This window comes from Numenius arquata, chromosome Z, assembly GCF_964106895.1.
Source record: "Numenius arquata chromosome Z, bNumArq3.hap1.1, whole genome shotgun sequence".
In the NCBI taxonomy this organism is placed as follows: Eukaryota; Metazoa; Chordata; class Aves; order Charadriiformes; family Scolopacidae; genus Numenius; species Numenius arquata.
The window spans coordinates 13,202,994-13,230,175 of record NC_133616.1 but is presented as its reverse complement, the minus strand read 5'-3'; the positions used below and the strand labels follow the sequence as shown (position 1 = coordinate 13,230,175).

The following is a 27,182-nucleotide window of genomic DNA, read 5'->3' as shown; positions in this document are numbered from 1 at the left end:
AGAACTGCATTTACCACCCATACAAGTACTGCTGCTAAACATGAGACAGAAACATACTAAACATAGGCCAGCTATTCACAGCTAGCAAAATACATAGATTTTTATGAAGAAATTTGTACATATGGTAGCTGCTGAGGAAAAATAGTCAAGTCACACTGAAGTTGAGATGATATAGTAAAATTAGAGTAGGGAATTTTTTGCTCCTTTCTGTGCATTTGTTTTCTTGTCTCTTGTGGAATCTCTTCCTGCTGTAAGTCCCACTTCTTTGACTTCAATTGCCTAAACAGTTGCAACCCAACCTAAGAAGAACTTAAAAGAGCTAAATTGAAAGAAAGATCACGCATATCCCCACAGAGGAAGGAAACCAACTGTAAAGCTAAACATATCGGAAACTTCTTTGACTTTGATATCTGAATTTTAAGATGGGCAAATACAAAAGTTACTCCACTCTGTGACACCTGACACAACATCGTCTATTAGGTCACCCATGCACCATGGTTTTGCAGTCTGAACTCATGCAATACCCCTCCACTGTAGTGAATAACTAACCTTTTTATCTTTATCCTCTTCTTGTTTTGATGAGCTTTCAGAACATTTTTTCATTTCAAGAAGGTCTTCTTGAGCTTGATGGTACTTTTGGTGAAGACCAGTCACCTCCCGTTCCTTTGCTTCAAGGAGAGTATGCATACCTTCCTTCTCTTCTTTCAAGTGCAAAACTTCATTTCGCAGTTGCATAGCATCTAAGGACATATTTTCCTTCTCTTGGATTACATTCTTCAGTTTGGATGACAAAACACTAACTTCACCCTCTAGTGATGACTGGAGCTTTTCATATGCAGCTTTGGGTACCATTGCTTCATTAATTGCAGCTTTTTCTTCCAGTAATTCTTTCTGTAAGTTTCTTACTTGACTTTCCTTGTTGGTAAGCAGTGCTTTAAGCTCATCTATTTCTTCCTCCATTTCCTTTACAGTATTTCTGAGTGCATTCATCACCTGATGATGTTCAGTAATTGGCAAAGAGTTTTGTTTCTGAGCATCTAACAGGTGCTTTAGCTCTTCTGCTTCATCTAATACCTTTGTATACAGGGATTTCATTTCTGATAACTCATTCTCTGCTTTGTATTTCAAAGAATTTGTTACCTGCATCAGTTTCTCATGTTCATCTCTGGGAACGTAATCCAAAGCTATATCATCTAGAGTTTTTCTCTTCCTATAGTCTTCAAGCTCTGTTTGTGCTTCTTTGTACAAGAGAGACAATTCACTGAGTTGTCTCTTGAGCTCATCTATCATTCTGTGCATCCCATCTTTCATTTCTCCAGCTTCAGCACTAGATTCCAATTGTGTCTGATTTGTCAGCTTGTCCTGTAGCCTTTTAATTTCCTCTTGCCCTTCTTTGTACCTCTCAATCAACAATGCTTTCTCTTGATTAATGTTATCAATAACTGAACAATAGGAATTCTTCATTTCCTCACATTCTTCCACAGACAATTTGCTTGCCACATTCTGCTCTCTTTCTTCAAACCTTTTCTGTAGCTCTCTCACTTTCTCTTTTTGTCTTTCACTTTCCTCCAATGCTCTCCTCAATTCTTGCTTAAGCATTTCAACTTCTCCGTAAGTAACCTTCAGCCTACTCAGATCAGAACTGGTTTCTTCACTTTCAGAGGAAACAAGACCCCGCTTCGTTTGCCTTTGTACATTCAAAACCTCTTTCACAGCTTCCTCATACCTGTTTTGAGTTTCTTGGAACTTCAGGTTAAGATCAGAACCATTTTCTGAAATCTCTGTGCTATTTAAATTATCTGCTTCTGGGACTCTAGACTGGACCTGAGCTTCTACGTGCTTTCTTTTGGCTTCAGAATTCTCTGATTTCCGCTGCACATCCTTTAAGTCTTCCTGGTGATACTTCATTTTTACTTCACTGGGGCTTGTCAACTTTTCTTGACTTTGGGTGGCATTTAATGTAGCCTTCAGCTCCTGAGCTGAGAACTCATTTTGTCTATCTGCTGTTTGCTCAAGCTCTGTTTGGGTGGAATGATAAGATTCTGTGGTTGAATCCACTTCTTTAGGTGTTCTTTCCTGTGCAAAGAGAAACACAAACAATTGCACAATAGAAACAATCATATTTTTTAGATTAGATTAAGCAAGGAAATCTTGCCACATCCTACAGAGACAAACAATTAAAGCCCCATGGAAGTAAGTTTTAAAAAAATTCAAAACCCAGCTGCTCCCATTTAGTCATCTACAGCAAGAGAAGGCAGTAAATACCAAGCTCCTCTCAAAGTCTGGGCTGATCTCCATAAGCTAATAATCAAAGCTATGCAAATTAAAATTCTGCTAACACAACTGTTAACAACATCTTTTAGAATGTCGTTATCATAATAAACAAAGTTATTCAGTAATTTATGGGAAAAGTGAGAAGATCAAAACACTGATTTAATCCTTTGGGGCAGAGTGTTTCCATGATCTTACCAACCACAAGCTCATTAAATTATCTACACAGTACATAAAATGGTAAGCAGCTCTTTTTTCTGCTAGCAGTTTAAGAGAGCGCTAGAACAGCACAAAAAATGCTACCTGTAATTTGTCCTGCAGCTCCTTATTGTGCAATGTCAAAGAAGCAATTTTTGCTTGCATCAACAGAAGTAGATCTTGCTGGTCAGCTTCAGAACTCACATCCAATAAACTATCAGCACCTTTGGAGAAAAACAAGAATTCAAAAGCTTTCAAAAAGCTGAAATTCTAGCTAGTTAGTTATTCTAACCTTTCAATTTAAAAAGTTTGTTCCCATGACCACTAATTTTAGGAAGCAAGCAGACTGTACCGAAAAACTCTTTCCCCAAAAACGTGTTAGATCACCCAATACAAACAGGAGGTTTTGGTGGGGAGCTGCTAGTGAAATTACAAAACATTACTCCCAATACTTATTGAGTCTCACTTTCTAAGTGGAAAGGCACAGAGGATTTCTGAGCAGATTTCAACATTTCACACAACCTAAACAAATATGAAAATAAGGATTAAGTGCTATTGTATACCCGTTGTGCTGTCACTCAGTCTGTCTTTATCATCTCGATGCAAGGAGCTGAATTCTTCCTGCTGAGACACCAAAAGAAAAAGCTTTCACAGGAAGCAGATGTAAAGTTGGACAGTTGATCAAAGAGAACCATAGACAGTACAGGTCTTGCTGGATAAAACCTGGTAAGGTGGGTTTCTCTTATTTTTGGGGTCTTGTTAAGCTGTAGCATGTGGCTAGTGTTTCAAAATCTGCTAAAGCCCATAAAGTTCCATTGCCCAATTCTCATTAAATATTAATGAAATATGGGCAACTATCTCATAGATAGTTTGGAAGGCGGCAGCCCCTGTGATAAGTAGCAATATATTGTCATGTATTAAAAAATAAAAAACTTCAATACCATAAGGTAAACATCATACAGAACACAGTCAACCATTTCCCTGATGTCTGTTGGTGAAAGGGTCTCTACCTTTTGCATTGCACAATGCCATGTACTTCGCTGGTATTAGGTAATGAGTTCTCACAGCACTAATACTTACTTTCATAGCCATAGTCTTAAATACTGACTAATTTATGACTACTTGTATTTACATATTGAGTAAACATTAAAGTAATCCACACTCGCACTATAAACTACATTGAAATAGATTTGGATCCCTTTTTGTTCCTAAAACTCAGCTAATTAAATTCACAGAAGACTCTGAATTCAGCAAAATAGATTATTAATCAAAACACATTATTAACATACTATACCTTCCTTCCCTAAGCTTCATAAGAACAGAAAACTGATACCTTGCACACCTGATCAGCAAAGAAAGCCTGCCCTTTTCCAGTCATGGGAGTTGAAGTTGATGAGTGTGGAGAGGACAAATCACTAAGCTGCAAAAGATTTTACATAAATAAATACATATACATATGTGTACATAAAAGAACATCTCTAACAAGTGCCCATATGTATGTATATCTATACACACACACACACTACAGAGTACTTTTACCTGCAGTTACTTAAGTCACAACTCTAGGTTAGCTTCAAAGAGCAGATCTAATTAATCAGTGCTCTTCTGGATCAGTACTGCATAGGCAGTGTAGCTATTATATAGGTAACATTCCAGTTCAACATTAAACCTAACTGTTAAATTGCATTTTGATACTATACAAGTATTCTACTTTCATGTGTATATATGCATATAATAATGTGTACATATATATGTATAATTAAAATATATATAAGTATTTACTTATGGAAGTTGGCAAAACTAAGATACCTTCAACTTTAGATGGAAGGAGCATTTGTACAGTAAAATTCATACAGTTCTACCTTAGACCACGTTGCATTTCAAGCAACTTTGCTTAGTTAACCTAACAAACATGTGCTATCATGGTGTCATCCTAATGTCAGGAAAAGCACTCATGGCAAGACAAAAAATAACAGTGACGGAGCAATTCCAGCCCACATCATTCACATAATGTTCAAAATGCTTTTCATCCCCTGAAAGCATCTCAAAATTGGTCTTTTTACCTGAACAGGACTGATAGGAGGTGGTGGGGCTTTGCGTTTTTTTGGAGTTCCACTTCTTTCTGAACTTAATTTAGAGCCTTGATCATGCTGAAAGTTTCACCAGCCAGAAAAGGTAGGTTTGTTAGTTTGGTTAGTAAAGTCCGAGCAAGTTGTTTTATAAATAAATAAATAAATAAATAAAATCCCACATTAATACCAACTTTAGCAGCTCATGCAGTGCCTTATTTTTTTTTTCTACTGAAAGACTACAACTCTACTAACAAAAAGATATTAAACATGCCTGACAACAAGAATCTGCCCCCTTGTAATCCATGCTTCAGTGAAAACAAACAAGATTTAGTGAAAAAGCAGAAGCTGACAATAGGTTTAGCACTAGTGATCTTGAATAATTCCATTCATACATAGTCCAGTCATGCCATTCTTAACGGCTACCACCTTTCCTCTCCACGAACTTCTGCCTGAGCTCTCTGAAAAACCAACCTTTCCACTCAGAGAAGGAATGAACCAATGCATTGCACCCTTGTCTACTTTCCAGCCACCAGCAGGTCTACAAGGTCTACTTGCACACCAAGATATGATACTAAATAAAAAAATGTAAGAAACTAATTTAATTGCCTACACCTGCTGGGATTCTCACAGGCGCAGGTCTCCAGTAAGATCTAACAGGGATAACCTTCAATTATATGTTTTGGAAACTGGGAACTTTTCTAGATCATCTCTTCTACAGTTTGAAGAGTTAGGGAGCCCAAAAGCCAAGCTCCTGCGTTACATGAGTGGCGCACCTTCCCAGCACACATGTGCACACACGCCCTCCCTTCCTCTTCTCACTGGCTGCTGTTACAGAGAGAATCTAAGCCAAAAAGTAACGCTCCTGAAACATGTTTCTTAAATAAGCAACAGAAAACTTTCACATTACAGAGTGAAATGGCAGCACATCTCACAGTGACATTTACTAGTGCTTCTGGTCATGACAGTTACTGTCTTTTCTTAAGTTACAACTCTATGTAGCCTGAGTATTTTTATAACCAAAAAGAAATACCTGCTTTGCTTTTGTTGGTGACTTTGTATCTGTGAAGCAGAAAAGAAGTGGAATTAAGTAAGTTATCAAATAAAAAGTTATTTGCTATTCCTAACCCATCTCTCAGCTCTACTTCCCACACCATAAATACTTTGTTTGATTTTTGAATTCCTGCCTGAAATCTGAGAAGTATACTTTAATTGTCAAATTCCTTTTGAACCATATCCTTTCTCTGCTGCTTTTTGGGTTTCATATTGAGATAAAAATTGAAGGACTGTCACAATTCTTAATTTACTATAGTCTCGCGCTGTTCTTGCATATTAGCTTCCTTCTTTAGAAATCTGTCTTAGTTTGACCATAAAACCTTCTGCCTGCATTAGTTCCTACTCCAACCCCTGTATTAAGGAGCTTTTTGTTCCACTTACTCTTTCACATAATAAAAAGGGATCTATTCCAAACTGTATGCAAGACCTCGTGATGCTGCTACATCAGCTTACCTTATCTTTCTCCAAAAAAGCCCTTTTTGCCCCACTCAGTACTTTATTCCATGCTAAATATTACCATCTATGGCAAAGACCACATTTTCCTGCTTTCGGGAAGCTTCAGCCAGACCATCGTGAAGATGGCTTTTGTAACTTCTCAGGCTACCTTATCAAGTAAATTTGTTCATTGCTAAACATACACGTAGCCAGCTCAAGAAGTGACAAACTGTAGATTGGCATCTCTTACATACCCGCATCCTGAGACAACTTAGATGACAGGAGATTCTGGATCCCTGTATTCTCGGAGAGCTTGGAGTAATGCAGGGCATTCTGTCCAAAGACATCTACTAAACTGACATCTGCACCTTTCCTAAGGAAGGCTTCCACCATGTTAAGGTTACCAGCTTCACAAGCCATCATCAAAGCAGTTCTGGACAAAACACACACGAAGTAAGTGTCAAGAGTGTACTCTTTAAGCAGCAGCTCCTTTTTTCAGGCAAAAAAAGTGTGACAGTTATTGTGCAATAAAGTCCAAGATTTTATCAGCGTGTGTATTGACACATTTCTCCTTACAAACACCTGCCTGCCCTTTTTCTCTTCCCCATAGTCCCCAGCTGGATCTTCTGCAAAGACCTGGCATGGTTGGCACAGGTGCCCAAACATTTCTAAAAATGGGTTCCTGAGGCTAAGATGACAGTCATAGATAGAAATGGCTGCTGGATAAAATTAGACTATCAAAACTCTCTGCCACACTCCAATTACAGCTCTGCAAGTGGTGGTAAAACATGAAAGCATTTGTCATTGCTGCTCCCCTTCACATGTTGCTTTTAAGACAAAATAGTCAAACAGATTTCAACCAAAAAGCCAAACAAATCTCAAAGTTCTTCAGTAAGACTGAGATGGGTTTGACCTCAAATCATGCATGATCTACTCTCAGCTAAACAAACAAACAAACAAAAAAATCCATTAGAGCAGAATTGATTCCTTCTCCAACACAGGGCAGCTAGACAGTGCCAGATCCTAGAGTAAGGGTAGCATACAGGAGGAGTGCTTTCCTAACAGGCTGTATCTGTTTTTCTCAATTACTTGAAGGGGTGGTAAGAGATATACACAATAATTACAAACACACAGAAAACCCCACCTTTCAAGCATGCTCTAATATTGCTTTCCCGCTTGAGCATAATTCTCCCTTCTCAACGTGAAAACATGCCTTATAGGTTGGCCAAGTTTGTTGGCAAACACATTCCTCAGTGCAAGTATGAAACTGAAAAGTTACTACAGTGATAATATTTGCTAGATATTAAGAATCATTTCACTGATCAATTAAACATACTTGCTGTAATGGGTGAGCCCTGCAGAAGTGATGGCTGTTGCAGTGCTGTGCTAAAAAGTAGTGCTGAGTGGCAACCTGGGTAACACCTCCAGAGTCACAAGGATGGTTTTAGATCACTTAAATAATTCACTTAGTCTGGACAAGATAAAAAATTGAAGATGCCATTTTCAAAGGTTATCCCCTTCCTCTCCTAAAAAGGCTTCTCTTTTTTCAGTAAAAACTTTTGTGAACACAAGATGCAAGAGCAGTCACTCTCTTTACCAGAAGAAAAGCAATAAGTAAAACGGTATATTCCATGTTATATCATTTTCTAGCTTCTACACAGAGTACTTTCTCAAAAAAAGAAAACAAAAGTGCAAGTCTGTCCTCTGCATGACAGAAACGCCTTCATCCAATTAAACTAGCAACTCTTAACGCTGTCTGTTGATTAAACAGTAAAGGAGTGAGGAGAAAGCAGAGGTCCCAGAGTGGGCCGCACCACTTTTTCAAAGTACTGATGGGGCCATTCAAATCAAGCAAGATGACAAAGGGGTTTTCTTTAGACAACTTAAAACAGTGCATTAATAAACTTCAGACTGATAAAAAACAAGTTAGGGCCCAGTCCTATCCTTCCAGGTGCTGCCAAAGAACAATATGACCATTGTATCACATACAATAATCAAGATTGCTATCAGGTGTAAGTGCCAAGTCTTCTTAGCACACTGCTTTACCTTCACAGTTTAACCGTTTATAAAACAGCCCACAATTTTCAAAGACTCTTGATCTTCATCAGTATCATCAAAACAATTGCACTTTTCACTACAAAGATGTTGCTTTTAAGAATATTTTTCTGACCCACGCGCTATCTATTAATGCAACAAATCTCTAAATGGCACCTTTTAAGATGACAACATCTCCCCTATCTAGCTTTACAGTATTTTTCTCTTGCTGCTGTGGCTGCATTATGGTAGGAAAAAAAGAATCCTGCACAGATGTCACTCCCAAGTAACAGTTTTAGGATTGATACGCTGGAGAAACCTAACTCATGCCAAGAAGAGAGCAGCATTTAAAACTGGGACATATACTGGGACAAGTGATGTGTGGGTAAGTGCTGTCAATCAGATTATTGTAGGAATTGGATTTACTGCTCTGGCAGCCCTAGGGAAATCTTACAGGTACATCTGATTTTATAGTTGCATAGTTTCTATTTCACCTTTGCCTTTAGACAGAATTGTGTAAGCCTTCTCAACAATCAGGATATGCTGTCTAGAACAGAAGGCACTATTTCACCTAACAACAACTATTTTGCAAAGGATTCAAGAAGAGAGCTTCATTTGACAGTCAGCCTTGGGGAAGAATTAACACATTAACTTTCTGTACCTTCCATTTTTATCCCTGGTGTTGATGTCTGCTCCATGATCCAGAAGGTATTTACAGACTTCCGTATGACCACTTTGTACTGCAAGCAGCAGGGGTATGTTCCCATCCTAGGAATGCATTTAAAGAAACTATGAACAATAATCCATTCACTTACAAATATCACTTTGAGATTTCAAGGTCAGCTATGAACTTTACTTCTATATAGCACAAATGAGGTGCTATTAGTACATTTTTCTTGCGTACCATAAACGTAGTTGGGTTTACTTTAATTCCTTTCTTGACCACTGGGGATGCAAAGCATTAGAAGTAGGAATGCTTTTTGGTGTTTGCACTCCCTTTGCTGTCTGCTTAATGCTATAACATGATCATTTTGGAACAAAAAGGTAACTTTCAGCAGCTCCACAACTAAAGTTATAATTTTAACTAAGTACAACGCAAAACCACAACATTTCATATAGTCATAGAATAACTCAGCCAGAAGACACCTTTAGAGGTCACCTGGGGTTTCTCTCAATCCAAAGCTAGGCAAACTTCAAGTTACAGTACTTTGCTCAGAGACTTGTCTAGTCAACTTTTAAACACTTCCAAAGGCAGAGACACCATGACATCTTGGGGTGCCAGTTCCAGTATTTGACCTCCTTCGTGGTGATATTTTTTTTCCTAATCCCTAGCTGGAACTTCCCAGTTGGGTCCACTGCCCAAATTCTGACCATCGCTTGTCATCATTTTATCATGTACCTCTGGGGCTGATCTGGCTCCCTCTTTCTTATGATCAACCATGATATAGCTGACTACATTAGATACTCCTACAGCCTTCTCTTCTTGAGACTGAACAATTCTTTCCTGCCTTTAAAATGCATCTGCTGAAATTTTACATCTAACCTGTGTGACAGATTTTTTTTGTTAGAAAGACCAGGCAAGGAGACAGATCCAAGTCAAAAAGAAAGAAGTTTCACTATTTTTATTCCTTTTGTCAGGTTCCCTCCCTTTATCATCAGAGGCAGCTGCATCATTCCCAAAAATAGACCTGGGCGTTTGTAGACATTTTATAATAGTGAATGTAGTGTCCCTAAGGCTTTAGACTACATCAAGTATATTTTCTGCCCTCAAGCTTATTGTACTCTGGTTGGGCTTTATGAACATTTTACAGCATTTGAATGTATCCCCCACATAACGGGCCTTCTCCAAAGACTACTGGAGTCAATGGAAAGACTTTCAATCATGTTTTCAATATTCATAATTGATTCTAGCTACTTGTAACAATGTGTCAATTTAATGAGCAGCAAAGCCTGCTACTACTGTATTAGACTGTGAAGTACTTCCCCGCTCTGCTATGGCAAGCTGCAAAGGGAACCTCCTCCACCAGAGACATCCAAGAAGAAATAAGCACAGTATTGGTTTGAACTGCTGCACCTGAGATCAGCTGGAACGGAGGGTGGTAAAAGCTTTGAACTATCTGAAGCACACAACAGAAGCAGAGATACGTACCAAATCTTTGATGTTAATTGGACATTTGTGTTCACACAGAAGTTGAACTGCCTGAAGACAGCCACATGCAGCTGGGGAAAAAAAAAAAAAAGGACAAGCATGAATGTCCATTAAACTCTATTTTCGATTGTGTTCCAGGCTTCCACTTGCAATACTGCAGCATTACAGCAGGGTCCAAGAGAAACAAATTAAACTGTATTTCTGTTTTAAGAAGGAAGGAGAGAAAGATTAAAAGGCTGAACAAGAAGTTGTATGCAGAAATACAATCCATACTCATGCTCCAAATAACCTTTAAGACTGAAATAAAAATCAACGTAATTTTAAGTATTGCAATGGCTCTGCACTTGCAAGTGTGCAAGTTAAGCTTATTAACTGAAATTCAATATTCATAGCATTTATCTAAAAAAATACCTGAAATTTGTAAACCATGAGGTGAAGACACTAGATTTATGTAATTAGAACCTAAAAAGCTCCACCAGGCTGAAGAGCTAAAAATAACAAGCATGACAAAATAGATAATATAAACTTTCAAAGTTACCTGCATAATGTAAAGCTGTTTTCCCAGAATTGTCAGTGTTGTCTGCTGGACATTTGCTCTGCACAGTTCAATAAGGAGAAGGAAAAAAAAATCAATTAGAGAAACACCCAGAAAATAAAACATATGTTTGGTTCTATGGACAGAGTGCTGAACATCTTTGAGAAAAAGTTTTATGAGTTACTCCAGAAAAGAATAGCAAAGAAAGGCACAGCTTTCCTCTCTACCAATCTGGTCTCTCCGTTCTTGGTACCAGCTTATACTGAAGCTATAGGGAATACTCATGGTGAGAGAGAGATCCCTAAAAATATTATGGTTTTGGAACAATTTAAATCAGGAAATAAAAAAGGAAAGAAATTCTCCCTTGCCTCAGAAAAGCTTCTTACCTTTTTTTTTTTTTTTTTCACATTACAGTAAGAGCTGAAGCAACCACGTCCTAACACAATTAGTCTTGCATTATTTCTGTCAAAGGCAATAAGCCTTCATTTGTTTTTTGGAAAAACTAAAGCATCAACAACCCAGTTACATTTCATGGTATTATAAGCTACCAGCTACTACTGGTCAATCTAGGCTTCAAAGAAATAAATAAAATTTCAAATCTTTATCAAGACGTGTTTTGGTACAAAAAATTTTAGTTTACAGCAAAGAGAATAATGGAATCATTTAGGTTGGAGAAGACCTTCAAGATCATAGAGTCCAACCATAAACCTAACACCCCCAAGTCCGCCACTAAACCATGTCCCTAAATGCTGCATCTACACATCTTTTTAACAGCTCCTGGCATGGTGACTCCACCATTTGCCTGGATGGCCTGCTTGACAACCCTTTCTATGAAGAAATTTTTCCTAAAATCCAATCTAAACCTCCCCTGCCACAACTTGAGGCCATTTCCTCTTGTCATAGACTCATTGAATCATAGAATTGTCTAGGTTGGACAGGACCTTTAAAATCATCTAGTCCAACCATCAACCTAACTCTGATAAAAAACCATCACTAAACCATGTCTCTAAGCACTACATCCACCTATCTTTTAAATACCTCCAGGGATGGTGCCTCAACCACTTCCCTGGGCAGCCCATTCCAATCCTTAATAACCCTTTCAGTGTAAAAATTTTTCCTAATATCCAATCTGAACCTCCCCCGGTGCAACTTGAGGCCATTTCCTCTTGTCCTATCACCTGTGACTTGGGAGAAGAGACCACCCCCCACGTCTCTACAACCTCCTTTCAGGTAGTTGTAGAGAGCGAGAAGGTCTCCCCTCAGTCTCCTTTTCTCCAGGCTGAACAACCCCAGATCCCTCAGCTGCTCCTCATAAGACCCCTCACCAGCTTCATTGCCCTTCTCTGGACACGAGAAGATATGACCCAGAAATAATGGGCTTCTAAAAAACAAACATTACAGCTTTTGAATTTCAAATGTAGCACTGCCTCCAACACTTCCATGATTTTCTAGGAGAATAAGTTCACAAATATTACCACACTCTGTAACAAAAATGTCAAAATTCTGCCTGTATAAAAAATATATTTAATCTGTTTTAATTCGATTCCAGCATGTCAAGATTAGATGTTCCTCACATGTGGAGTTTATATCAAAGAGTTGATCCACGGAAGCAAGAAAGCAATTCAAAGAGCACGAATTATTAGAGAATATTACCAATGCATTTGCACTTACAAACACATTTAGAAATCTGCATATTGTAATAAAATTAGCAAAATATCAACAAAAGCACCCTGTGGTGGTAGCTGGTAAGTGAATGGGCAGCAGATATTTGGTATTAAACACACATCTAGTTGCTGAGTTGACCATGCCGCTACATGCAATACCATCAGTGACGGCTTGATGTCACTGTTTATGCTCTAAAGGGGTATGTGTTAGAAGTTGTAGGTAACTCGCACTGAAATCCCGAAGAGGGGAGCCTCAGTGGTAATGATAACCCTTTCCAGGTGTGGAGTAACAGGGGAGTCAGTTTGCAACGAGTAAAGGGGTGGGAATCAGTGAAATTGGGCCAAATATTATCAGAGGCATTGACAGGGTCAGTCACAGGACAATTGGAGAGCCTTGAGGTAATCAGGGAACAGCAATTTACAGGTTGAGATATGGGATCCATTGTTTCTGTACCACTGTGCTCAAGCGAGGTTATTATTCATTATTTCATCTGTGTCTGAGCCACAGTCTTACTGATAACTCCAAACACCTAAAAATCTGTCCCATTTCTTTAACCACCTCCACCAAAATTCACCTGGCTTTCTGAAACTTAGCCAAGATGGACAATGTCTCTCCTTGCTTACTAATGCACATCTTCAGCCTCAACAACACAAGAATCTTTTCTTCATCTTCGCTTTTGTTTTTCTTATTTTCTTTCCCCATTCTTTCTACTAACTTTCTAATTCCTTGCTGTCCTACACCTCATTTCACTGAGGATTTGAGCATTTCCATATTTTAGCATCTAAACCACTTTAACTTTAAACTTCACAGACATTTCTATGGTCAACAAAAGATAGAAAACATTCCAGTGGAACAATATCACAATCCCTTCAGAGGTGAAAAATCCATTTCATCGATACCTCTTAACCCATCTACTTCCAAGCCAGACAGACAAAACACAGGAAGTTAGACAGAAGCTGCAACCTGTTGGAACATGAAAAACTGTGGGTTTTTTGGACCACTCGAAAACAATGTAATATCTTCCCTATGATCCATTCACAGTGCCTAAAAGGTGAAGCACCTCTCTTGATTAAGTAGACAGGACAACAGTATGGGAATACGATGCAGATTATTAGCAAGAAATGTGTCAATATCTACTGAAATCAATCTAGAGGGGAAAAAAAACCAACTTCAAAAATAAAAATTAATTTAATTTTTACTTTACCTGAAGCAACCTCTTAATGCAATCAGGGTGGCTGTTCTTTGCTGCAAGATGTAAAGCGCTGTGCCCTAAATGAATAAAAGCAAAGTATACTAAGTATTCAGTCATGCCAAAACACAGGAATAAACTCTTCCATGACAAAGGCAAAATTTTGAATTATCCACCTTATTCCTACCATGACACATGAAAGTAAAGGATAGAGAAAATTGAAATAGAAACCTATTCAAGCAGAATGTATTCACGACAGACTGTTTTCCAGGCAGGTAACAATAATCTTAATGTCTAGCCTCATATAAAGGAACAACACAAACATTGTGTCAGACTATATCTTGGCAAAGGTAAGTCTAAGATTGCGCAGTTAGGTTTTGTTTCTTAAAAAACAGTTGTCCTATATTACTCAGCCTCCCTTGCAAAGAGATGTCTATCAAGAGTCTTCATGATTTCTTCCACTTGGCAAGGAAAAAGGAAGCCTGCACCAAGAGCAAAACCAGCTAAATTCACCAGCTCCCACTACAACGGATTTGTATCATCCATGGAGTGCACGTATAAGAGGACACAGAACACAGGCCTACTTCAGTTTGCATCTTATAGATTCCCTTTTCTGATAATTTATTTAGCATCTGTGAGCTCATATTTAGCTATGCAATACAGTGATTTACTGACTAGAGATTTATGATGAAAGACCGCAGTCTCTCCTCTAGTTTCATCTTACAGAGCATCTGAAAAATTAAAGAGGCCAAGACAGCAAAAGAATAAATTATCCATGTAACTAAGAAAAGAAGGAGCCAAGATTTGGTACTCAATACAGAGACACTTGTGACAGTAGAATCTCACTGTAAATAATGTGACTGTTACAGACAAGGCTTTCCCTAATGAATACTGGGTCGACACTCTCAGGTGAGAGCAGGCAACCTCTTATTACCCAAACAACTAATAAATCCTGAGGCAATATTAAGTATGAATTCTGAATAATAGTCTCTATCAGGTACAAATATTCTCTTATCGTTATGTATAATCTGAATGCTTTGTCCAGTATGACAGACGCTTCCTTATAGAGGCAAATCATTTCCATGCATGACAGAAATTCCCTCAGGCTGCATTCAGTGGCCAAAACAGAACCCTGTGAGCCCAAGATTTACAGATCATTACCAGAAAGACAGAATGCTGACAGCTCGTTCAGGTGACTCCGCTAGCCAGAGAAAATGCTGGGCACAGATTCCACAGACATGTCAACTGGAATCTATTAACAAGCGTTTGCCAGTTTCAAATTCAGCTCCCATCATTCTAGTGGAGCTGTAATTAAGGCAAAGGACTTTTGAGGGCTGAAACAGCATACTTAATAGCTCTCAGCTCTGCTTTGGCCTGTATCAGCTCTTTTCACTATGTCATAATCCTGAGGAAATGTCTTATTGCAACTCCTGTACAGTTAATGGTGTTAATAGCTTGGATACACATAAAAGCAACACCAAAGATCTTGATTTAACCTATAAAAAGCCTCAAATGAAGTTAACAAAAAGAGCTGGGGGAGGGGAATTTTTTTTTTTTATTTAAAAATAAATAAAGTTTTAAAAAATAAAAATCAAGCAACAATTTTGCATCTGGAGTCCACTATAAATGCTGAAATTTTTAGCATTAGGGCAAAAGCTTTTAAGGGCTTTAGAATCTGACTTCTATGCCCAGAAAAGCAAGTATGCCTAAACTCACAAGTGTTACAACTGCTTTTCCTATAAGGTGTGTGGGGAAAAGCATTGCTGGCAAATTTGTAGACACGCCCTGCACATCAAGAACTATATACGCAAGTTGAGTGTATTATGCTACATGTGTAGGTTCACAGAGGCATACCTGCACCGTCTTGGGCTGTCACATCTGCACCGTGTGTCACCATGATCCTGAGGCACTCTGCATGCCCCTTCGTGGCTGCCAGGTGAAAACTGGAAGAGAGCATTTACATGTCACTTTTCTTTTATTAAGACCTCCTTTCTCTTTCATTCACAAACCAAGTACTGGCAAGTTCTCCCCTCCTTGTCCTTAGAACTTTTGGCATCCCTCCACTGCCTCCCAAGAAGATAATAGCTCTGAAAGTGAGAAGGCACATCAAAAAGTTTTTGTAGTCACACTTTTACACAGGCTGCTGTCTCATTAACCCATGTCATACACCTTATGTGCATCTAGTCCCACCCAATTTCTAAACTAACATACCTAATGATATGATATGTGTCCACAGAATGCGTGGGCTTGGGGAATTAATGAAGAAAACATTCACAATGACTGACTTTGTTCTAGTCATTCTAGTTAATCCTGATTTCCCCCTTTCAGTGGACAAAATTTAGTTCCTATAAAAAGTGATTCAGCTCCTAAATTAAGCTAAATCAAGTTGTACTTCTGCACTGTACTTCACAGAGCTCATCCTTCTTTTGTGTAGGGGGGGGGAAAAAACCCTTAGTATTTTTTAATATGACCTGGAGACATCAAAGCTACTGGATATTTGTGATACTATGCTAGAGATGTATTTTTTCAACTTTTGGTTTTGTTCTTCACCTCAAGCACCTGTTTGTTTGAACAGTGGGAAATTGCAGAGGGAAATACCAACCACTGCCACCATGGCAGGACACACTTAACAGCATCAATTACCAAAGATAATTACAGAACAAACCAAAGAAGTTACGCTGAAGACTTTTTACAGTTGAAGAGTCATGCTTGACATCCTTGGTACCTCAAGATTCACAGAAGCAGTCCTATACACATACTGCTGACTTAATTTTGCTGGGAACTAAGGAAAAGCTTCTGAAAACAGAGAAGTTCATATCTTCCTGATGCATATCGTACCAACATCAAGATACAGGCACAGTACAGGCAGACATACTGCTTCCCCGTGGGCCCTACTAATATCAGCTTGATATACAGAGCTGTTTTCCAGTAGGAGTAATGTAAAAAACAAACTCAAGACAAAACACTTCCAATTACTATTGTGTGAAAAGTTGGGACCTTCACCAACATGCCCCAAACTGAAAAAGCCAGTACTCCTGGGATGTTTTTTTTAGCATCTTTTAAAGGTTACATTAATTTTTAACACCATTCACCCCTGTGTTAAGGGGATTTCCCCCTGGAATCTAAAGGGAATGTCACAAATTATGGTCCCTTCCAACTCTGAAAAAAATTCAGTGACATTCAGTGAAATCATGTAGTCACACCAACTACTGTAACTTGTGAGTTTATATTTTTAACAACTGCTTCCTTTAAATATTAAAACTAACACTGGAAGTTCAGCCTGCTGACCAGGGAAACTGGGAATAACAGGCAGGAATGAAACGGGTATTTCTGGCACATAGTATGTGAATTGCAACACTGTGTTTCTCTAAGCCATAGACTTCTTTGCAGCCTTCTTGAAAAAAAAAAAAAAAAAAAAAAGAAAAGAAAGACCTAGAGAAAAGATCTGGCAAAGGGCGGAGAATTAATCAAAACAGGAGAGCTCCTGGAGCACAGTCCTCTATCAAGTACAGCAACTACCTCACTTCATGCCAGGTGTCCTTCTACTGTGACTGCTGCTGATTGCAAATGGCAGGCAGGCAGCACTTAAGCTTTGAACCATTCTCTGCAAATATAAAAATATCCTGTGTGCTCATCCACATACTTCTTACTACTGCCATAAACAAATTGAAGAGTTAACACTTCTAAAAACACAAAAAGCACTGGTGCTGGCTGTTCTGTAGTCATTCAAAATCAAAACTTCACATACTTGGTGGCCAATACAAAGTTGTGTAAACATTCTTCTTTAGAAGAAGAGGTTTCTCAGGGTCTGGGAAAATGGCTGGGGGAGGGACACAAAAGGAGTCTGACAAATTCCAACATCTCTAACTTAGACGGCACAACATACCAGCAAATAGCGAAACACATTCAGATACATTTGTGTAGACACGCAATACAATCTAACTCACTTAAGTATTAGGAAGGCTGTGAAGCATGCACTTGGCTCACTTACATTTGACAATATTCATAAGAATAATAAATACCTGAATAATAATAACTTGGCTAAATCTGGGACACTGAGGTTTTATGGACAGACTGTGTAGGATGGTGCCAAACGCAACATGACTACGCAAGTGCAAAGGAAGTTTTATTTAGGTAAAATCAGACTGCAAAGAAAGTATCTAAGAGAGAAGAAAAACTTAACCCCTTTCAGGCTATGCACCTATGAACACATCAGTCCCACCAATGCACACAACGCCCATGGCAGTTCTCAACAAATTGTTATACATACAGATGCTTTGATTCACATGGCAAAAAATATTTTCAAGTTAAGAAAGGCCTGATTGAAAATATTGCTTCTCCCATATTGATGGGATGAAAGAAATGTCATCTCCAAGCAGTACGGGTGGTGGGAAAGATGAGAGAAGATGCATGAAGGATGTAAAGATCTAACTGAGTGCAAAAATATAGAAGCTATGTGGAAAGTCCCATGAAATGAGAGGATGGTAAGGTTGAACTCTTAGTCATTTACAGAGTGATCTACGCCAAACAGCAATGGGCTGCTACAGCTTCCTCCCAATTGCTTCCTGTGTGTCCCCTCCCTAGGTTCTTGTACTGCTACCATTTCTCACACAACCCTGTAGTGAGATGTTTTTTCTTAATAATCAAAAAGCAATTGGGAGGCGTATGGGGACATGGTTAGCTGTTGGTTTAGTAAACTGAACTGGCTTATCAGGAAATCAGCTCTGCTCAAAAGAGAGGAGAAAGTCTCCAGACTGGCTTGAACCTATTATTTAAGTTAGAGTATTTACAGTCTGTAATACAGAGTATTACAGTATTTACACTGAGCAAAAACTTCCCCTTGTGGAGTAATTCTAACTAATTTTAAACTTAATAGCCCCTGCTTTTTCTTTTTTTTGTAACCTTTAAAAAAAAACAAACAAAAACCAAACAAAAAAACTCCAAACACTTTAGTCATAGATACTGAGGGCTCCTGCGTAGCAAGGGAGGCTCTTGAAACAAAGAAGCCTGTAGACATTCATTTCAGTACAGAATAATTCTTCACAAGCTACATAAACTTTCCTAAAATATTTGAGGCAAAAGCTGCAGGTTTCCAAACACTGGAGTTCTCACCATCTGGAAGCCTTAAGAAGCGGTGCATTTTACTTGCATCTTTCACGAATAAACTTCCCTTGATATGAAAGCAAACAACTTTTCCTCCCACTTCCTGGTTGTGCAATGACTCAGGCAAACAAAAACAAACATGTAAGGCTTGATTTGGAGCAAGGGCCACACTGAGGGTTAGATCCTCATTCAGCCCAAAATCCCACTACAACATAGATAATTTTCCCTTCACAACAGATAAGCCTATTACTACCACTTAGAGCCACATCTTGATACCCCAGCCTGAACTAATTTGAGATAGATTTCTTTTATTTCTGTAAAACATTTCTGTTCTTCCCGAGGGGCGGGATGGTCTTTTGTTATTGTCTCCAGACATCTCAGTGCAGCAGAGGAGCAGCTACCCTTCTCATGGGTTTTCTCACTGGATCCAGAAATGAAGCAAGTTTGCTGATGACACAAAATTGAGGGGAGCGGCTGACACACCAGAAGGTTGTGCTGCCATTCAATAAGACCTGGAGAGGCCAGAGAGATTGGTGGAGAGGAACCTAATGAAGTTCAACAAGGGCAAGCATAGGGTCCTGCACCTGGGGAGTAATAAACCCATGCACCAGTAGAGGTTAGGGATTGACCTGCTGGAAAGTACCTCTGCAGAGAGGGAGCTGGGAGTCCTGGTGGACAAGTTGACCATGAGCCAGCAAGGTACCCTTGTGGCTAGGAAGGCAAATAGTCTCCTGGGGTGCATTAAAAAGAGTGCGGCCAGCAGGTTGAGGGAGGTCATCCTCCTCTCTACTCTGCTCTGGTGAGGCCACAGCTGTAGCACTGAGTCCAGTTCTGGGCCCCCCCAGTTCAAGAAGGACAGGGAACTACTGAAAGGAGTCCAGCAGAGGGCCACAAAGACAATCAAAGGAATGGAGCACCTCTCTTATGAGGAAAAGCTGAGAGACCTGGCTCTGTTCAGCCTGGAGAAGAGGAGACGACTGAGAGGGGACCTCATCGATGCTTACAAACATCTCAAGGGCGGGTGTCCATAGGATGGGGCCAGACTCTCGTCAGTGGTGCCCAGCGACAGGACAAAAGGCAACAGGCACAAACCGGAACACAGGAAATCCCATCTCAACAGAAGGAGAAACTTCTTTGAGGGTGACAGAGCACTGGACCAGGCTGCCCAGAGAGGGCGTGAAGTCTCCTTCTCTGGAGATATCAAAACCCTTCTGGATGCATTTCTGTCCAGCCTGCTCTTGGTGACCCTGCTTTGGCAGGCATTTGGACTAGATGATCTCCAAATGTCCCTTTCAGTTTCTACCATTCTGTGATTCGAGACCCACCTGTGCAGCAGCTGATAAAGATCAGTTGGTTGACACTACTTTTTCATACTGTACTGGTCTCATAACTACTCAGTCCTTAACAAGATAAAAATTATGTTCTTCAGGAGGAACACAAAGCCCAGTTGGAGTAAACAGGCCTTGAGATCAAGAGCAGACACACAGCAAAATTTCATCAGATTTGGGATCAACTGGAGAACAGCTACAAGACTATCACAGAATGATATGGGGTTGGAACAGACCTCTGGAGACCATCTAGTCCAACCCCCCCTGCCAAAGCAGGTCCACCTACAGCAGGTTGCACAGGAATGTGTCTAGGCGGGTTTTGAATGTCTCCAGAGAAGGAGACTTAACGCCCTCTCTGGGCAGCCTGGTCCAGTCAGGACCTCAAATTTCCTGACTAGAAAAGTTACTCAAATAACATTTTCAAATGCACTGATAGAAAGATGCTTTTTATGAATGCTTGGTGACTGAATAGAGTGGACAGCTGCGCATCCCTGAACTAGTTTTAAATAGCAGATTTCTTTCCGATAGGTGTCAACTGATGAAGCAGTTAAAACTGTTGTAAACAAGCCTGTCCCTTATTCAGGGCAAAGGACCTTTTCTCAAACAGAAAAGGGCTATAATTTTTACTACATAGCTCACGTGTAACACTGCTTTACAAATCATTTCACCACAGGTAGAAGAACAGAACTAATCTACATTTAGACGTTAGACTTGTAAAAATTGAGCTACTTGAGCTTGCTATGGTGGTGCTACCAAAAGTTATAGGAATGTCGCATCCAGGTTCTCCGCTTAACCATTTGCACAGCTACATCCTGCAAAACTGAGCACAATTCTCTTACTGAATGTTATTTTGACAGCTGGCTTAAAACAACTGGGTGGTCCACATACGTAGGGAAAATGCCACAAAAGTAGAGTGGAAGATGATAAAATAATAAAAAATAAATACAAAGTCTTAATTTAAGATAGTAACCTTCTAACTAGGAAATTTAGAAATTTCCTAGAAATTTCCCAGAAACTCTGTGAAAAGAAAAACAGAAATAATTTAAAAAAAGGCAGAAAAATTAAACCAAATCACAGGGCTTCATCTCTGTTTGGCAAGGTCACGCTCCAGAGTATTTTTCTAGGGCAGAATTAGCATTCTGTGTAACAAAGATTTTCTCCAGGGCCTGAAAGTAGTCTGACACATTATTTAACAAAATCCAAAGCAAATAAAGAACATGGTTGAATTATGGAGGCTAAGTGAATATTGTATTTGCTGTTTTCTATTATGACAAACATGGAACAAAGTCAAACTTATATGCAAGCGTATAATACTATTGTTCTCTGCCATTTTAATCTGAGTGCTCTGAAAATATTTTAAGTGCAAGAATGTTTGAAATACACTATGAACTCACATACACTCATTGTCAAGGTTTATTTGGAGTAAAAACATCCCTCCCAAAGGCAGATCATTCTTCTTCATTTTCTAACATACATCAACTCTTTGTTGACTTTTAAAAAGCCTGACTTGTCTGCCAGCAGTTTGATGATTTATAGTTTCCCAACCGACCAATATCTTCACGCAGGCAAACAAGATCAATAAAATAAAGATACCGACCTGCTTGGGGTCTTTGTAATGCTGACTAAAAAAAAATATAGACATGGAAGATATTCAAGCTTCATTGCTACCAGATCAGACAGGCAAGCAATTCTCCAGCTATCCCAGTCAGAAAGAGACCCACTGATAACCTGCCTGACTTTCTGCATTGACTTGAGCTTTTATACATTTCAGAGGCAGCACCTAGCTTACAGGGTCTATTATCCCTCAAAGCCTTAATTTCCACTTCAAGAACAATAGCACAAATAAATACATTAGATGGTATCTGGCTTTTGATTGTTTTCCACCACAGGCTGAGTAGCAGAAGTGCTAGAGTGCCCGAGACCTGACCTGGAGGAGAAAGGGCCATGCGTACCACTAGTGCAGCATATTTTGTGCATGAAGGAAGTGCCTGCTCTCACTCAGGAAGAAGTCCAGCATGGTCTCCTCTCGCACATAGCATGATGACCAGTAATTAGAGAAGAATACAGTTTACTTTTCTGTGAATGGTTTGAGATTTTATCAGCTTTAAAACATTGATGAAAGTAAGCCTTTTAAACAAAACAAATGTTTGACACATCCTGAATTGAATTAATAGAAAAAAATATCACCTTCAGATTTAAAGATTGGGAAAGTCCCAGAATGGTCCTGAAACTGGAGATGTTTTCTGCCTTCCCCTGCCAAACCAGACAGGGCTCTCAGCAAAATAGTAACTGTTTGTTCCAGCAAGGATTATGCTTCTGTGAGAAATGCTTGCCTGGTTCTGCTTCTTCCTTGCATCAGCACAAGTAGGAAGGTACAGGGAATAAAATCAGTTGAAAGCCAAAGCTGCCTTCCACAGTTTCATCAGTCACAGGTGCATGCACCCTGTCAGTGCAGAAGTAAGGAATGGGATGCAGAATTTCACCTTAAACATAGTAACTAAGATTAAACCATAGAACCTTTTATCTTCCCCTGACTCCATTATCAAGTGACAGTCACTCATTTGAGAAGATACATGTGTTAGGAACAGACAGTCATTTAATTACGAAGGAACCATCGACAGGTTTGGCATATCAGACTGCCTTAAAGGAAAATCAGATATCTACAGGTACCATTATCAATATTTACTAGTTCTTTAGCTTTTTATTATTTTTTTAATAAAAAAGCCAAATAAAAGCCATAGCTTTGCACCCACTTCATCTCCTCCTAAGAGTAAATGTAATAAATATGACTTTTCATTAAATGCTGACAGTCCATGTCATAATCTGTCAACACACATGTACGCAGCCGTAAGAGTGCAAAAATCAGCTAAGGAAAAACAGTTACAGGAAATATGTTTTGTTTTCCAGAGTTGTCACTGTTAGAAACTGAGAAAATTAAGTATTCTGAGTTTTACAGCATTCAATCGATGAGCTGCTACTAATACCTTTTGGAGTGCAGGCAGGTTAAGATTTAAGAAGTTGACATAGGCAGGTATAGATTTATTGGGAGCTGTGGCGCATTTTTCCCCTCTCTCCTCCTTAATACCAGCCACTGCAAAGTGAAGCGATGCACACAGCCTGTGCTCTCCTATCTTCTATTTAAACATGAGCTGGCATCTGCCCTCCCCCAATACACACAAAACCCTCTGGCAAAAACCCTCCATGTCACTTATGCATTAGCCTATATTCTGGAACAGCTTTCAAAAAGAAAAACAAAAAACAACCAATTCAGTTTTCATATAAAGTTTCCAGCTTTGCCTCATAGCATAAAAAAGTCTTGTTTCAATCATACACACCTTGAGGTACAGGACATTAATAAAAGGAAAGCCTGCTGAACGGCTGTTTTCTTAATAGGAAAGAAGCAATTGCATCATGCAACACAGGAGCTGGCAAGCTACAGACTCCTGACTTTAGCCTTCAAACTCAGCAAAAACATCCACACAGCTGCTCTTCAGAGAGATTTCTGGGATCCCCAGAAGCTTTATATTTTTCATTCTCAGGTTGCGTTCCAGCAGTCCCATTTTCATACACAGTTTTCTTTGGCAAACTCTGTTACCACATTACCACAAACTCCTACTTCAAGTCTGAAACATATAGATTTTTCTTCATGTACCATTAATTGTAAACATAAGTGCTCACAATTTAGATTTATCATATGAAGTTTCCTGCAGAGTGTCCATTTTTAAAGTCCCTCAATAACTAACGTCAGCAAATTGCAACAGAGATTCTGCCAAGGGCAAGCTTCAGGGCACTCCTAGGTGTTGACAGAAAGTCTGAAGTTTTGAAATACTACTTTTATTTTTGGTGTTGTAGAGTAGAAAAACGGACAGAGTACAAGAAACAATGCAGTCTCAAAAAAGCTTAAAGAGCCTAGAAATAAAAGCAGTGTTGCCTGTGCCTCTAAAGCCAAGTTGAGAGGAGTGGGGAAGATTCTCTCTGGTAGTTTCTTTGAAAACACATCCCACATCTAAAGCCCAAAGGGGTGCACAGTTAGCTTCTCAATATATATGCCTTCTGGTAAAACATCTTTTTAGCATAGGGTGAAATCCCTGAGGATGCCATGGATGTGTCCAGATCAAAACAACTTCCTCCCTGAGCTCGGTAAAACCAGCTAGCCATCTGCTGTGCTTTCTTGCAAGGCCAGAATAGAGTTTAAAGTTAAAATTAAGCCCAACAATGAGAGCAGTGACTAGCGTCTCCCTTGACCTTCATCCTTCAACACAACCCACTTGGTACTGCTGCCTATGGGCCAGCAAATGCTAGTAACCACCTTAGTACATGAAAAGTCATGAAATTAGAGCAAGGAAATCCCAAACCATGTTAGCATAACAAGAGGCCAGGAAAAGGCTGGAAAGGCTGAGAACAACTGAGTAAAAGTTAATCTAAAGAAAATATTTTTGTTACATGAAAATCCAGCAAGGCTTAAGAACTCCATATAGTACTCCAAGAACCATCGAGCATGGATATCCTTATGCGACTTTAGGGATGTTGACAAAGGACAGATCAGGGTTATGTGCTGTGTTTGAAGTTTCTGTCTCTTGCACTTATAATACTTCAGACCTTTTCAGATTGAAAGCTACAGAACTATTTGGATTTTTTTTTTTTTTATTAAACTGTATAAAGTGAACTTCTCTTAGTTTGTAATTCTCTTACGAAGTAAGTGCAGTAATATCTATTTATAGTAATTAATCTACTAGTAAAACATTCTTCAGGGACCACTGGTTAAGATGACCTCTTAACATTTGTTTTTATAAACCCTTTAAATGATTATGGCTATATATTTTTATTTTGCATTTCAGAATAACTGTACTTCTAAAGCTTTTAAGATTCCCTCCATTTCTGAACAGAAGTAGGGACTGGAACATAGACACATGCAGGAAAAGGCAACTTCAGAGCTTTCCCACATTTTCCAGTTAGTACTTTCCTAACACAGAATGCATTCATAAAGCAGGTAGCAGAAAATGTGGAGTGATACATGAGCCCAACAAATAAGCAGCCACCAGCATGGTCTATTGCCTGAGACCCCATTTTTTAAGCAAAAAAAAAAAAAAAGGAAGTAAATCCAACATTTGCACATTGGTCTGTTTTGGCTGTCTGTTCCCTTTCCCTTCCTAGGTTAGAGTACATTTTTCAGCCAGTAGCAACCAGTTGGTGCCATTAAAATCTACACATACAGCTCATTTGGTTGTGTAAGCCTTTGAAAAACACGTAAAACTGCAGCCTATTATGTAGATATAAATCTGAAAAACAACTGCTGCCCTAGCCCTCTCCCCTCCAGCCTTAGAGAGCCTGATTCTGGTCCGACCCATGAGAGGCATTCCCTTGTCCTCCCTTGCCAGCTCAGATAAGAGGAGTGCAAGGAGCAGCGACAGCGTTCCTCACATGGAAGTGGGGCACTGGGTTCTGCCTCCAAGTGAGCCAAACCGCAGCTGTTTCAAGGCAGGCATACAAAAACTTTCAACCATCTAGGCCATGCTCTGATCCAAGCAACTGACAAACTTCTTGAAATCTGGCCAGGATTATCTGGTAAAATCTGGGTATTTGGCAACTCTGCGAATAAAACTGCTTTACAGGGAATTCCAGCAGCTGCCTGATGCTGCACTACAGGTTTGGCCAATCCGCCAATCCTACCCCTGAGCAGGAGAGGAATGGGTGGCTCACAGACCCTCCAAACATGTGTACAGGGGACCTTCTGAAGATTACTTGCTTTCTTCTGAGATGATAGCCCTAAGTAGTAGATAATGAAATAGTTTATTAAGAATAGCCATCCTACCAGCCTGCGTGAAAAAACAAGTATAAAACAGAAGTTGCAAGCTGGCTCCTAGAAGAAACTACAGACTGATTGTTTCCCCTTTAAACTCTAACTATCACCTGCAGGAAGTCCTGTTCACGTAAGATGCAAAATCCATGGATGTTTCCCAATGCTCAAAGAATTTTATATGAAATAGGAAGTATGTTAAGTAAGTGGAATTTGTTTTGCAATATAGGAAATAACTATAGAGAGAAAGTAAAAAGCTTCAGTTTTTCAGAAACGAAGTTCAGGATCTCTGTAACTGAAATCAAAGTAAAGAGCATAAATTTCTGTCTGTTCAGAAGACAGCCTCTTCACTTTTTTTTTTTAATAACACAAAGGTATAAAAATTATAAAATGTCTTATAAAAAATTGTTTCAAAAACACATATGATAGAACTTGAATGCTGTTGATTTTAAGTCCTGTCAAAAGTTTATCTCAGAAATAAAAACTGGATCATGACGTCTCCAAGCCTAACTGAGCGGTCATGTACTCAAATCATCAGAAATGGTCTACACATTTTCAGTCAAGAGCCAGGAACAAACCACTAACCTGAATTCCACTCCATGGATCTCATTTAAAAGCCTGCATGATTGTCAACACAGTACAAAATGTGGATTTTTTCATGTATTGCCAAATTATAAAATCATTGTATTGTTATACAAGTATTGTTCCTCCATTGTGGAGATAAGAGCATTTCCTCTCACTGTACATTAACAATTGGCTCATACTGAACATAACAAAGCTAATTAGCCCAATTTAGTATCCTGGCAGAGGATGGCTTTGCCCAACTATGCCCAGATGTTTCACTAATAGTTAGTCTAAAGTAGAAAGCAATTTTTCAGGAATCTTAATATCAACATCTTAATTGAATTATATCCATAACAAAGCTGGAGGGAGAGGGGGAACAAAAATCAACAATCAGGATTTGAACTGAATAGAACTTCAGGAAGGGTTTGGAGAGACAAAAGCTTTTACACCCAGATCTCCCACAGAAATAAACTTTACAACAAATTTTGGAATAAGAACCAGATTTCAGCCATCTGTTGGCTAGGGATAAAACACAAGTGGAGATCACTGTGGTCTTCCTTATTTTGTCCATGCTCTGAAATCTAGACATTATTGTGACCATCTGGACCATCATAAATTAAATATCGTGAGAAAAGTAAATTAAAAAGTATTTTCTGTCAGCTATCATATCAGGTCAGTGGAACACCTCCTGGAGAGGTGACAATCCTCAGGCACTAGACTTTTCTTGCAGCTCCTACCCTGGTACGCTTTTCAAATGACAGTACACTAGTACGCTTTTCTACTTAATTG

At 39.2% G+C, this 27,182-nt stretch overlaps 1 protein-coding gene across 5 annotated transcripts in view; it reads right to left on the bottom strand.

The window, feature by feature from the left end:
• RAI14 (retinoic acid induced 14) overlaps positions 1-27,182 on the bottom strand; it is an 86,462-nt gene that overhangs the window by 4,125 nt on the left and 55,155 nt on the right. Inside the window, exons 4-15 of one of the 5 annotated variants that reach the window (XM_074166809.1) lie at positions 15,456-15,544; positions 13,617-13,681; positions 10,751-10,808; positions 10,213-10,283; positions 8,725-8,831; positions 6,284-6,462; positions 5,572-5,600; positions 4,533-4,619; positions 3,803-3,889; positions 3,033-3,093; positions 2,575-2,693; positions 550-2,076 (exon numbers count right to left, since the gene is read on the bottom strand). In XM_074166809.1, coding sequence (XP_074022910.1) covers positions 550-2,076; positions 2,575-2,693; positions 3,033-3,093; positions 3,803-3,889; positions 4,533-4,619; positions 5,572-5,600; positions 6,284-6,462; positions 8,725-8,831; positions 10,213-10,283; positions 10,751-10,808; positions 13,617-13,681; positions 15,456-15,544 — 2,479 coding nt within the window. The remainder of the gene's footprint in view (positions 1-549; positions 2,077-2,574; positions 2,694-3,032; positions 3,094-3,802; positions 3,890-4,532; positions 4,620-5,571; positions 5,601-6,283; positions 6,463-8,724; positions 8,832-10,212; positions 10,284-10,750; positions 10,809-13,616; positions 13,682-15,455; positions 15,545-27,182) is intronic. The other 4 variants (XM_074166810.1, XM_074166811.1, XM_074166812.1 and 1 more) reach the window with 4 other exon arrangements.